Source organism: Vipera ursinii, assembly GCF_947247035.1.
Source record: "Vipera ursinii genome assembly, chromosome: 14".
In the NCBI taxonomy this organism is placed as follows: Eukaryota; Metazoa; Chordata; class Lepidosauria; order Squamata; family Viperidae; genus Vipera; species Vipera ursinii.
The window spans coordinates 10402049-10416245 of record NC_139527.1 but is presented as its reverse complement, the minus strand read 5'-3'; the positions used below and the strand labels follow the sequence as shown (position 1 = coordinate 10416245).

The 14197-nt window shown below is 45.3% G+C and overlaps 1 protein-coding gene across 1 annotated transcript in view; it reads right to left on the bottom strand.

Annotated features, from left to right (window-relative positions):
- The window catches only part of SCARF2 (scavenger receptor class F member 2), an 87608-nt gene extending 73909 nt beyond the window's left edge, over window positions 1–13699 (bottom strand). Inside the window, exon 1 of the mRNA XM_083373244.1 lies at window positions 13500–13699. Within this exon, the coding sequence (XP_083229370.1) occupies window positions 13500–13672 (173 nt within the window). The 5' untranslated portion in view covers window positions 13673–13699. The remainder of the gene's footprint in view (window positions 1–13499) is intronic.
- Window positions 13700–14197: the final 498 nt, after the last annotated feature.

Genomic DNA, 14197 nt, shown 5'->3' with positions numbered 1-14197 from the left:
CAGCTGAAGATGCCCCGGCTGTGGAGCGCTGTGTCAGACTGCCCGGCGTATCTGGCACCAAACAGCTGATGGCCTCCAGCCCTGACACTCGTTCACTTACTGCCCCGTCGCTTCCAAACCCAGTAAGTGAGCGAGTGAGCAAGTGGCATTTGGAAGCGTTTAGAAGTGACGGGGCAGTAAGTGAGTGAGTGAATGAGCAAATGGCATTTGGAAGCGTTTGGAAGCGACGGGGCAGTAAGTGAATGAGCAAATGGCATTTAGAAGCATCGGGGGAGTGAGTGTGTGAACGAGCAAATGGTGCTTGGAAGTGTCGGCGCAGTAAGTGAGCGAGTGAGCAAGAGACCTTTGAAAGAGATGGAGCGAGTGGGGGAGAGACTGAACGAGGTGCCTTTGAAAGAGATGGAGGAGTGAGTGAGAATGACTGGAGGCTTTTGTGAGCAAAGTGTGAGTGAGTGGGGGGGGCTTTTGCGAGCGAAGGGTGAGAGATAAAGTGAAAAGTGATGGGACGAAGGGGAAAAAAAGGCACTGACTTCTGACTTCCTCTGTTGCAGGAGTAGAAGGAAGCATTAACATTGAACCTCAACTTTTTACTTTTCTATAACATTATAAACTAGCCATTTCTATAACAATAAATGAATCTAACCAATGAAACCCAAAATAACCCCCCCTTTTTTTTAGTCATCAAGTTTTTGACACCTTGTTAAGCACTGGTAGTACTTGAATATTGTCATGTCCTAAAAGTGGTACAATTTCTGAAAAGGTTGAAAAGCCCTGATGTAAATGCAGCCTAAATTGTTTATTGCATCCTATTTGCAAATAATATCTTACTTACCTAGTTGAGATGGTGTAGTTGGGCAGCAGGGAGGGGTGCAAAGTTCTTGCCTTCGCTGCAGAAAACTTGCCTATGCAACGTTTGCCATCCGGGTCTTTGGGCGCGCTCAACAGCAATTCCTATTGGCTTTCGAAAGGTAGGCAACCTTGGCTCTTTTATGACTCGTGGACTTTCGAAAGCCAATAGAGGGAGCAGCACAGCTTGTGCAAAAGCTTTTTTTTCCTTAAAAAAAAAGGTGCCGGAACGCCGTTCTGAGCGTTCTATGAGAAAAAAAGCCCTGGTTATCCCATATCTGCTTCCAGAACTGCACTGTTTCTTCCTTGTTAGGTACTGACTGATTCATTGCAGTTTCTCCATTGATGGATTGGTAGAAACGTTTCTGATTGGATTGAAATTGGAGGTTCTGCCTATAATTTGCAATTTGAGCTTCGTATCTACTGATTTTCCTGGTTATAGCTGTTATTTGCTGCTTTATTATTTCCAGTCCTTCCTTGATCTTCCTTGTTTCTAAGTGGTATTTCTTGATTAGGTATTCTTTGGTCTTCTTGTTCTTCAGCTTCTTTTCTCTCATCTGTTCTAGCTTGCTTGCATCTGATCTTAACTTGCTGATCTTATTTTCTAGTCTAACCTTCCATTTTTGTGGTGCGTTTGTTTTTCTTCTTTGTTGATTTTGCATCCCAGGTATTCAGTTATAACTGCAGCTGTGCTGTACCTTAGTTGGTTTGTTTCTTGCAGTGAATTGGTGCTTATACTTGATATTGCAGTATTTGCATCTTTTTTAATTCAAGTTTTATTGGTTTTTCAATATTTACTTATACATGTATTTGTGAAGCAATATGGTGGTTGGGTAGTGAAAAGTAACAAATAACAAGTTGTTTGTAAATAGTTCAGGTTGCATCAATAAAGATTCCCTCTCTGATTCCCTTAGTTTTCACATAGTCAAAGTGATCATGTTAGTACATTTCTAGATGTGACCTAATCAATTAAGAAAGTTTTCAATGTAATTAGACTAATAGATATCAAAATCCTGTTTTTAAGTTTTACCTAATTGCAATAAAATACTCTAAAGTGGCCTATAATATACAGAAGAAAGCTTACTTTTTGGGTAACCTACAATTCCCTATTTCAGTAAAGAATAATTCTCTTGTCTACAAAACTTACATTGTTCATTACAAATCATTCTTATGATTTAACAGTAAATTCTCGTTTTCATCTTAACAAATCACCAATTGTTAGAAAAGATTTTTTGTCTTAACCATTCAACACTTATTAAAATGCTATCTTATATTATAAGATTCTAAATTCTATAGTATAATTCAAAGTTTTATTCTAAAAGCTTAATTTTGTTTTCCTTTAAAAATCTAAAACCTAAATATGAAATCAGTTTATATTTTTTAAAGATTCCCCTTAGTCCATCAAAAAAGATTTTTTTAAGTTCTGTCCTTACAAATCCCCCCAAAAAGACAAGTCTAAATCTTTAAATCTAACTCTCGCCTTCCTTTTGTGCCAATCAGACTTCCATCTTAGTGTCTTTAAATTCTCAAATGTGTCTCCCTTTCTTCCTCTACCTCTTATTTGAATCCATGGATACCATCCAAATGACAGTTTTGCCAAGCTGGTGTCCCCTTTATAATCATTAAAATATTGCTTTAATAGCTCAGTTTTTGATGTTTGATGTAATTCTTGTTCCATTTCCATCTGGGTTAGGTAGAACGTAGTAGCTAATGTTGTTATCATTTGATTAGCTGAATCCTCAACATACTGTATTTGAAGGCCTTTGATATCTTCGCTCTTAACGTTGCTTTCTTTGGGTGTTGTTGTTTTTTGAACTGTAAGTTTTATAGTTAAAGTTGGAGTTTGACTTAAAAGTGTTTGTTGCTCTTTGAAGTCTCCTATTTCAGTGTTAATTTCCAGTTCTTCTATTTGTTTTTGGGTTGTCAGTTTATCACTTAAGGTCAAAGTTTGGTCTGATGGCTTTGAGTTGTCAGGTTTATTATGCAATTTGGCTTTAATTTGCTCAGTTATAGCCAAGATTGTGTCCAATATCAATTTGTAGTTAAGTGGTGGGATATAGTCATCCATTTTGTTAGTGTTTACATTACAGCTAAGTCTTCCATGGAGGCTATTTTAATAGAAGTCAGTAATTTTCCACCTCCAATGCTCCTAAAAGTTGTTTTCAGTGCCAGGTGTTCCCACACTTGTCTTTGAAGATAATATCAAGGACAACTCTGTTATTCAGTCAGCTGTCAGAATAAGCAAAAGATTTACTTGCAATTCCAGATTTAGCCACAGGATGTCATCAGTAGCATATAGAATAAGTTGTAAAATTCTTTCCCCCCAAAAAAAATTAATATAAAGCTTTTATATAATTAGTCCATTCTTTTTTCCTTAGTTCACATCTTAAACAGAAAATAGGGTAGTAGATCCCCACAAAAATATGAGCTTTTTAATAGGTAGGAATGAGATTGCTTAGTTTCTTTGCTTAATCAGATGGTGTTTTCCCCCCTTCGCTTTAAGGCTTAAAATGTTATTCCCCCAAGTATACAAAAGCTGTTTTTTTCAAAAAAAGGGGGGGGGGAAGAAAATTTTCAGAAAAGTCCCACAGGCAGGCAGTTAGGGGGATAAGAAAGGAAAGGTCTCACCCAAGTCCTCCAGATTGCTTTGTTGTGCTAGATGGTGCTTTGGCTTTCAGCAGGGAACGGCTTAATGATCAGCCATGTTGACGGCCGGTCTCTTCTTCTTTGGGCCAAAAGGAGCTGCTCTGGATTCAAGCGGAGGGCTGCTGCCCTTCCATGATCACAGGAGGGCCACATTGCAGTGGTCGCCCCTCCAGGGTGACTTTCGACCCTTTTCAGGGTCCTCCAATGAAGAAAGATCGGACGGCAGGGAGGGAGCTCTCTCTGTGCATCCGAAAGCGCCGCGCACACAAACCGGAAGGCTGTATTTGCATCTTTTAATTCTTGTGCTACCTGTTTCTTTGGAACAAGCTTCAATGCAGGCAGCCTTATTCTGTTGTTTTTGTGCTGTTCTAGATGCTCAGTTATTCTTTGTTTCAATTCTTTTATTTCTTTAGTTAGAGGGCTTTGTTCTTCCTGAGGAAGAGGTGCCAGGTTTCCAAATGAGAACAGTTGTATATCTCTGCTGGATTCCTTCACTGCCAACTCCCCCTGGCTTGCCTCTACATTCTGAATTACTTCTGGCAAGGCTTTGATTTCTTTGCCCTGGGTAAACCTTTGCAGTTCATCCAATTCTGTTTCTGTGAATACTTTATTTCGTATTATAAATCGGCATTGATCTGCTAGTCTCTGTTCTGTTATTTCTGATTCTGGATGTTGTTCTTTCCAGAACTGGTGCATTCATTTTAGATATCCTCTTCTTGTTGGACTTGATCTGTAATAACAGATCATTATTTCTTTGTTTTCAGTCACTGTGTATCTGCCACAGGTAAACACCTTTTCTTCCAGTAGTTCTGCAGCTGCTGGCCCTGGTTGCTCAGCCAACAGTCCTGAGTCCTGTAACCCATTTTTCACCAGATATCCAGGAACTCCAACATCTAGCGCGGACCTTGTTAACCCAGGCAACATCCGAGCCCGTATGGCATTCTGAAATTTACGTCTCACCATATTTTTTATGGGAGAGACACTCTTTGTCTGACTCCTCTGATGATACCTGTCCAGTATGGTTGAACCTCTGGTATAGCTCTCATCTTCCTCAGAGTACACAAGCCCCACAACCACGTCAAGGTAGTGCCTCACTGGGGGGGGGTTGTTGTTGTTATTGTTGTTGTTGTTGTTGTTGTTGTTATTATTATTATTATTATTATTATTATTATTATTATTATTATTATTATCCTTGCATCAGACAGTTTCATTAACAAGGCACCTGATAGTGAAAAAGATTTAGGCGAGACCTGTAAGAACAAGCAATGGGTCAAGATCAGGTAACTTGGTCTTTCAGCTAGACTTCTGTTTATTTACATCCTGCTCTGTGGTTTTTATAAATAACTCGAAGTGGCGAAAATGCCTAATACTCCTTCCTCCTGCTGTTTTCCCCACAACAACCCTGTGAGGTGGAAATGGCCTGAGAAAAAGTCCATAGTCACCCAGCTGGCTTTCTTGGCTAAGGTGGGACTAGAACTTCCCGTCTCCTGATTTCTATCCCTGGTGCCTTCACCGCTACACCAGACTGGCTCTTAGGCATAAAGCTAAGGTACAGATGGTATTGTGCAACAGAGCAGCTTGGACCCATTGCGAGGGCTCTTTTATCTAAACGATGGAGGAAAAGGGGACCATCTTAATGTCCACCTGTCCAGTTATGGTGGCTTTGGGTGCTGGGTGCAAGCAAAGTTGGTTCGTTCCATCTGGAAAAGTTTATTGAGAGTTCCCTCCCTTCCATCCAGAACACAGCACACAAGCGATGCTTGAGCAGGGTCCACAAGATTGTCTGGGACGCTACACACCCTCTTCACGACCTGTTTTCCATGTTACCTTCTGGGAGGGGGGACGGGCTTCGTGGTATCCGAAGCAGAACATCCAGATTCAGTCACAGCTTTGTTCCATACAGTATTAACCTTGTGAACTCTAAAGCGTTCTCCTTCCGTTATGTATTCAAGATGGACAGTGATTCATATTTATATGTTACTTATATGTAAGGGTGTAGGTCTATACATATGTTGTATATAGTATGTTTTAAATGTGTGTTATGTATGCGTACACTTTGAGAGCAAGCAACTAAATTTCATTTTTAATGTGTGCCGTTGTGCCCACAGGAAAAAAAAATTGACAATAAAGGTTATCTAAATCTAATCTAAATCTAAATCGCCTGATCCTGCTTTATAGTTGCTGAATATCTTTAGAGAAACTGATGTTAAGGAAAATGATAAACACTTTTCTAGTGTTAGGCTTCCTGCAGCCATTTAAAAGACGTTTGATACGCTAAATCTTAAAATGTGATCTTCTAAATTATGGGATATTGCTACATCCGCAAGCAAAATAACATCTAATGTTAATGTTTGAAAGGGAGTTACAAAAACTTGCTGTTTTTCCTTGCAGGAACGAAATGACATGCTTGTATTTCAGATATTGCTATATATTATCTACCTTCAGATTCAAATAGCTAAGAAAGATATTTCGTTCCATCAGAGATATCAGTATAACTGTATGAATCTATTATATAGTGTTTCCCTGAAAATAAGACCCAACTGGATGCTCGTAATATAAACCCCCCCCCACCCCCCAAATTAAGCTCCAGTTAATATTGTCAGCCAGACGGACACATTTAGTACCGTGTTTCCCCCAAAATAAACCCTAACTGGAAAATAAATGTGTTGTGGGGAGTCAGCTCCTCACAGAAGGAAATATTAAAAAGGGCAGAAAAATATATTTCCTAAAAAGATATTGAAGAACCAGGAAAACACGCCCAGTTTTTTTCTTGATAGCCCCAGGTTTCTCTTCCCCAAGCAGAAGCCAGCTCTGTACGCATGCAGATGTAAACCATCAGGAAGGTTGCAGGGCCCCAGCTGGGAGATTAAGAAGACAAAGACACCCAAAATCCACCTACCCCAGCCCCAGGGAAGCAGGACATGACCTTTGGACATAGTAGGATTAACCCATCACCATCAGAATAATAATAATAATAATAATAATAATAATAATAATAATAATAATAATAATAATAATAATAATAATAATAATAATAATAATAATAATTTAATTTTTATACCGCCCTTCTCCCGAAGGACTCAGGGTGGTGTACAGGGGAATACAACAAAATCCAACATACAAAAATTAAAAAAAATATTAAATATTACAGCCCAATTCAATACATTAATACAATAACATTAAAATACCCCTAAACCCATCAGACCAGGTCGGCTTGTTCAAATAAATATGTTTTTAGGTCACATCAAAAGGAGCGAAGGTCGGGAGCCGTCCGGAGCTCCACCGGTAAACCGTTCCATAGGTCTGGCGCGCCCACAGAGAATGCCCTCCCCCTGGGGGCCGCCAGTCGACACTCTTTGATCGGAGGCACCCTGAGGAGGCCCTCTCTGTGGGAGCGCACTGGACGAAGGGAAGTTGATGCCGGCAGCACATGCTCCCGTAAGTAACCCGGACCCATGCCATAATACCAGAAAGGCACACTCAGACTCTTGTCCAAAGTTCACGACACAGGAAATAGCCTCAAACAGGAACAGGAAGCAACTCCAAACAAAAGGATCCAGAGGGTATAGGAACCTACTCCCTACATGTGGTCAGCCCTTCTATTCTGCCAGCCACCTTCCTGTCTGGTTCTCCTCTTCAATAAACTACAACCTTCTTCCCAAAGCAGTTGCCATGTTTATTCCCAGCTTGGATGGAACCAGGATGAAGACTTTCCTTCCAACAGTGTCTTTTGGAGCAAAAAATAATATAAGATCCGGTCTTATTTTCAGGGAAACACAGTATGTACGGAAAGGAAATGATGTGCTTTCAATGGTATTTATTTCTATATGTATAGAGCTTTAAAAATGTCATTTTCTTGTCTTACTTAAACTGAATTCTACTAGAAAAATATTGAAGTTGGATTTTTTTTTATTTTTTTTTATTTTAATTCCATTTATATCCCGCCCTTCTCCAAAGACTCAGGGCGGCTTACAAGCTTAGCAGTAGCCTTCATTCTATGTATATGCCTGCTTATTAGGGCTTTCACACACACCCCAAGCGGCATTATTACAAAGTCAGCTTAATTGCCCCCAACAATCTGGGTCCTCATTTTACCTACCTGGGAAGGATGGAAGGCTGAGTCAACCTTGAGCCTGGTGGGACTCGAACCTGCACTAATTGCAGGCAGCTGGGGTTACTTAAGGAGGCATTAGCCCACTGCTCCACCAAGGCAGTGTTTCCATAAAGAGAAGAATCCAATTGGGTTAATCATTGCAATAACTGGAATGAATTCAGCACAACAGGGGAAACAACAGAATGTTGTATTTTCCATACAACATACAGTTAACCTGCAGGACTCACTGCCACAGGGAAGGGAGATGGCCAGTCGCTTAGCAGAGGGAATTGTGTGAAATTCATGGGAGACACAATGTAGAGCAGGGGTCTTCAAACTTGGCCCTTTTATGACCTGTGGACTTCAACTCCCAGAATTCCTCAGCCAGGCCTGGCTGAGGAATTCTGGGAGTTGAAGTCCACAAGTCATAAAAGGGCCAAGTTTGAAGTCCCTTGATGTAGAGGCATGTGAGGTTCATTCTCCAACAACATGATTCTTGTGGCACCTTAAAATTAAAGTCCGCACGTCTGAAAGTTGCCAAAGTTGAAAAACACTATATCTAAAAGTTTGAAAATCAGCCTTAACTGCACAAAAGGCTGAAGTTTTTTGGCTCCATTTCCTTCCGCTGCAGCACCTGCTTTACAAGTGTCTGAATACACATTACAGAATACAGAACTGCAGAGTTGTAAGGGACCTTGAAGGTCTTCTAGTCCAACCCCCTGCTCAAATAGGAGAACCAATCTCTTCTGGAAAACCTCCAGCGATGGAGCATCCACAACTTCCGGAGGCAAGCTGTTCCACTGATCAATAGTTTTCACTGCCAGGAAATTTCTCCTTAGTTCTAGATTGGATCTCTCCTGGGTGGACACTTATCAAGGATGCTGGCTAGGGAATTCTGGTAACTGGCTATCTGTAAATTTCCAAGATAGAGTAACACAGTGAATCTTACTCTTTGCAAATAAGAGAAGAAAAAAAGGCAAGAAAAGGAAGTAACACAGTTCCACCCTTGGGGACATGTAGGAAGCATCATCCTGGCAGTGAGATGAGATGTTCCTTGCTTCCTTATTTTCTGTCCCCAAAGCAGCTAAAGTTTGCAAGTGCCTAAAAGCCTTGGTGGAGCAGTGGGCTAATGCCTCCTTAAGTAACACCAGCTGCCTGCAATGAGTGCAGGTTCGAGTCCCACCAGGCTCAAGGTTGACTCAGCCTTCCGTCCTTCCGAGGTAGGTAAAATGAGGACCCAGATTGCTGGGGGCAATAAGCTAACTTTGTAATAATGCCGCTTGGGGTGTGTGTGAAAGCCCTAATAAGCAGGCATATACATAGAATGAAGGCTACTGCTAAGCTTGTAAGCCGCCCTGAGTCTTCAGAGAAGGGCGGGATATAAATGGAATTAAAATAAAAATAAAAAATAAAAAAATAAAAGGTGGTGTGTGGAGAATGTCTGAAAAACAAACAAACTTGGAGGTGCTGACAAAAAAAAACAGCAGCCTCCCCTTTCTCCTGCACCCAAACAAACAAAACATATCTTTAGGACACAAGCAGTTGCTTAGCACATAGTCCTGGACTCTGCTTGCCTGAATTCAAATTGTATCCTACAAGAGTTAACCACATCTCTACTTTTAACCGTGAGGGCTAGAAACTTGCTTAGTTTCTTTAAATAATTTCTAGCTCCTCTAGGAGCTGACTTCCACAAGGAGATCCCGGTGTTTGCAAATATGATGTGCATCTACTATGACAGCTTCCCATGTTTCATGTATTGAACAATAAAAACACAAATATCCGAAAACAAGATAAAGCAGGACAATTCTTAGTACTAATTAATCACCAACCAGCTCGTGGCTACAATCTTAGCCAGCACCCACAGGCTTTTGGGGCATCCTAGCATCTTCAGGCAAAGGGTGGGAAAGCCCTGGTGGCTCAATGGTTAGAATGCAGCGTTGCAGGCTAACTCTGCCAACTGCCAGCAGTTTGATCCTGACTGGCTCAAGGTTGACTCGGCCTTCCACCCTTCCGAGTTCTGTAAAATGAGGACCCAGATTATTGTGGGGGAGGGGAATATGTTGACTCTAAACCGCTTAGGGCTGTGAAGCACTATGAAGTGGTATATAAGTCTAAGGGCTATTTCTATTTCTATTATTTCTATTCTGTTGCCATGGTGGTGCAGTGGTTAGAATGCAGCATTGCAAGCTGACTCTGCCCACAGCCAGCAGTTCCATCCTGACCAGCTCAAGGTTGACTCAGCCTTCCATTCTTCTTGAGGTCGGTAAAATGAGGACCCAGATTGTTGAGGGGCAAGATGGTGACCCTGCAAACTGCTTAGAGAGGGAAAGCACTGTGAATTAGTATATAAGTCTAAGTGCTATTGCTCTTCCTTCCTTCTTTCTTTCTTTCTTTCTTTCTTTCTTTCTTTCTTTCTCTTTCTTTCTTTCTTTCTTTCTTTCTTTCTTTCTTTCTTTCTTTCTTTCTTTCTTTCTTTCTTCCTTCCTTCCATCCATCCATCCATCCATCCATCCATCCATCCATCCATGGTATGCAATGGTTACAATGCAGCATTGAAGGTAGACTCTGCCCAGTGCCAGTAGTTTGATCCTGACTGGCTCAATGCTGATTCAGCCTTCCATCTTTCCAAGGCTGGTAAAATGAGGATCCATACGTTGGGGTAAGAGGCTGACTCAGAGATCGCTGTAAAGTCCTATGGCGCGATATATATGTCTATAGATAAATCCTGGGGCTATTGTTCTCTCAGCTCCAGAGACAGCTCTGATCTAGGCTAGAGTGGGGAAGTGCTGGGAGGGATCAAGACCTAAAAGAGTGGAGGCAGGTTTGGCTGCCTCCTCACCTTGCCACCAAACAGAAGATCTGAGGGGCTGGAGAGGAGAGTGGTTAATGAGCCTGACATTTTGCACACCGAAACGTAGTCTTTCAAACTGTGCTGTAGTGCCAGCTTAGAGGCAGCTCAGTTGCTGCAAGACTCAATCCCAAGGCTTTGATTCCGAAACGCCTCTTGGCCCTTTGCACACTTCACTGCAGGGGTAGAGTTGAGGAGGCTGTTCCCCACTGGGAAGATCTTCAGAGCTCCCTTCCAATGAAGCCCAACGCAAAGGCTCCCAATGGTGTCTTATACAACTAGCAAGGCGCAACTGTTGTGCTGATACAGCATGCATTATCCAAAGAGCTGAGCTACTGTATAGTATCATGCAGGGGAGGCTGGGTGGGGTAAAATAAAGGCAGTATGTCATCTGGGACTGCACACCTGATGCCCCAATCAGAATAGAATTGGAAGGGACCTTGGGCGTCTTCTAGTCCAACCCTTGCTCAAGCAAGAAGCCCTAGACCATTTCAGTCATGTGGTTGTCCAGTCTTTTCTTAAAAAACCTCCAGTGATGGAGCACCCACCATATCTGAAGGCAAGCAGTTGCACTGGTTAATTGTCCTTACTGTTAGGAAGTTTCACCTTAATTCCAGGTTGCTTCTCTCCTTGATTAGTTTTCATCCATTGTTTCTTGTCCTGCCTTTAGGGGCTTTGGAAAATAAATTGACCCCCTCCTCTTTGTGGAAGCCCCCCAGATACTGGAACACCGCTATCTTGTCCCCCTTAGTCCTTCTTTTCTCTAGACTGGCCTTATCCAAATCCTGCAACCGTTCTTCATATGTTTTTTTGTCTCCAGGCCTTTAATCTTCTTAGTTGCTCTTCATTGCCCTTTTTCCAAAGTCTCAACATCTTTTTTGTAATGTGACAACCAAAACTGGATGCAGTATTCCAGGTGTGGCCTCGCTAAGGCTTTATAAAGTGGTACTAATATTTCATGTATTAGTACTGCTTTATATATTTAGTACCCTGCAACTTTTTCAAGTGTGGGGTGGGCTTTGTTTGCAAAGATGCCCTCTAGACACTTTAACCCTGGCCCACATGGATTTGTGGGGGTCATGAAATGCTCAGATGCATGCCTATAAGGCTGGATTCTCACAACATGCTTTGCTCTAAATTCTCCAGTTAGTCTAATGTGCAAATCCAGCCCACAAATGAACGCCCTTGGGCAGCATCCAAGCCCAGACAGCCACATAGAGTTTTGCGTTTTATTTTGTCAATGCTAGTTGACACATCAAAGAAACAGCACACAGGAGCTGCATCCCAAAGCTGTGGAGAGTGTCAGTTTGTTGCCCCTCCTGGAGTGGAGGTTTTGAAATGGAACTGAATGTGCTTCTCCGAAAGAGCTAATTTGCTAATCTTTAAGAAATATTAACATTTAAGAAAGGCAGGACGAGAAACAATGGTTGGAAACTGACCAAAGAGAGAAGCAACCTGGAATTAAGGAGAAACTTCCTGACAGTGAGGACAATAAACCAGTGGAACAGCTTGCCACCAGAAATTGTGAGCGCTCCATCACTGGAGATTTTTAAGAAAAGAGACTGGACAGTCACTTGTCTGAGATGGTATAGGGTCTCTTGCTTGAGCAGAGGGCTGGACTAGAAGACCTCCAAAGTCCCTTCCAGTTCTATTCTATTCTATTCTGAAATTTAAAAAATGCCATTAGTTAAGAAACGTGCTCCAAATCAAGGATCCAGCTGCGGATGCTACTAACCTCTTCTGCTGTTTCAAGCAAGCAAACACATCCTCCCCCCCCCCCCCGTTTGCGTGAACCCCCACCTCTCTAAGTCTGCAGTCAAACTATCGGGTGATTTGATACCAACAAGAGCACATAATCTGTAGGGCAGGGGAATTCTGTAATGCCCACAAAAAGCTAAATTGCACCCTTTCCCTTTCCACTGGCTTTCTTCCATTGCAAAACAGACATTGTATCGGTAGGAAAAATGTGGGCCAGAGAAGTGGGGGCCGCGGGGGGGGGGGGCTGGGGAAGGACGCTCAGCCAGAAATTCCACCGCAGAATCTGCAAAGGCCTCCGCTGAAGCGAGCTTGTTTGCAAGACTTTAAATCAAAAACAGATGTAGCGTCTCTTTCCATCGGGTTTTAGGTTACACTTGGAAGGGGATTGGGGGGGGGGCGCCGTGTTAGTTGTTCTTTGAACCTCGTGGAAAAAAAAGGGGGGGGGACTTATTGGGGAAGGAGCGCTCCCAAAACCTCGGCGCCTGCCTTTTATCTGTGGAATTTCCCCCCCCCCCCCACTTTTTGGAAATCGGCGCTCACGGCGCAACATGGCTGTCAGCGAACAATGGGGGGCGGGGGGGGATTTTTTTTTTATTTTTTATTTTTTGCAAGAGGAGGAAGGGGCCGAAATGGCTTTGTGAGCCGGGATGCGCGGATGGGTTAACGCTGCAAACGGCGGCTTTTGCTGGAGAGGAAGAGGAAGAGAGAGCGCGCGCGAAAGGAGGAGAAGGGGAGCGAGGCAAGGGGACGCCGGCTGGCGGCCGGCAGCCTTCCCTCGGAATTCAAAGCGCCCCTCCAAGAGGCGCCCCCCAGCCCGGCTCAGCCGGGTCTCCAACTCAGGAGGGCCCCCTCGGCCCGGGGTGTGTGTGTGTGTGTGTGTGGAGGGGGGGAACGACACACGGGGACCCCTCCGGAGCTCTCCGGCAAGAAGAGGCGCCTGGAGCAAAGCTGGTCCCGGCCGCGGCTGTCAAAATGCGCCCGGGCCACGGGGGGATGGGGGGCGGCGGGGCTGTCAGGAGCGGCGGAGGGACCCCATGGGGGTGTCTGGAGGTCCCCACCGACCACCCGGTTGCTCAGCCCCAGACAGGAAAGGGCGGAGGAGGCCGCCTCTCCCCGCAGGACGCCCTTCCCGGCCTTGCGCCTCGGATGGAAGGGGCGGCGGCGGCGGCGGCGGCGTTCCCGGGGCTCCGGTTGGGGGACCCGGCGCGACAGCTTCGCCACGACTCTGCCCGGGAGGAAGCGGCCCCAAGAGCATCCAGCGCAGCCCACCCCTCACCCGTCCCGTCCCGTCCCGCCTCGGCCTCTTACCCCGGCGCCGGACAGACGTTCCTCCCGCGCGGACTCAGCTCCGGGGCAGCCCCGGTGCCCGCGAAGAGCAGCAGCAGCAGCAGCGGCAGCCGCCGGGCCAGGGCCGGGAGCCACCGGCCGGCCCCCGCAGCCGCTCCCCCGCCGGCCAGCCGGGCCCTCGGCGGCGCCTCCATGCGTGGGGAGCTGCGCTTCCTCCAGCCCTCCCGGGGCAGCTCGCCTCCCCGACGGCGGCGACGGCTGCTCCTCCTCCTCCTGGCTGCTCCAGGATCCCGGCCGGAAGCGGCAGCGCGAGAGCCGCCCCCCCTCGCCCCCTCTCGCCCCCCGGCGGCGGCAGGAGCAGCAGGCGGAGCAGGGGGGGGGGGTCGGCCGGCCGGTCAGGAAACGTGGCCCGCTTCCCCGCGCCAGGCGCTCCGGACCGCGGAGATGCGACGGTGCCGCGGGCCGGAGGGCTCGGGCTTCGAGCAAGAAGCGAAGCCCGGGCGGGGAAGGGAAGCTCTGCTCCCCTTGGAAGCGGGCGCCGGGATGCCCTCTCCGCCGCTTTGTGCGGAGCTGGCGGCGGCTGGCTGCAATTCGCCGGGCCGGGTAGGCTGCCCTGGAACCCGCACTTGCGGGTCGTGTGAACGTAGACCCTGGCGTTGCGGGACTTTTGCGGGCGTGGCTTGGGACTAGATGCCCGGCGGGACTGGACGGTGCAGATA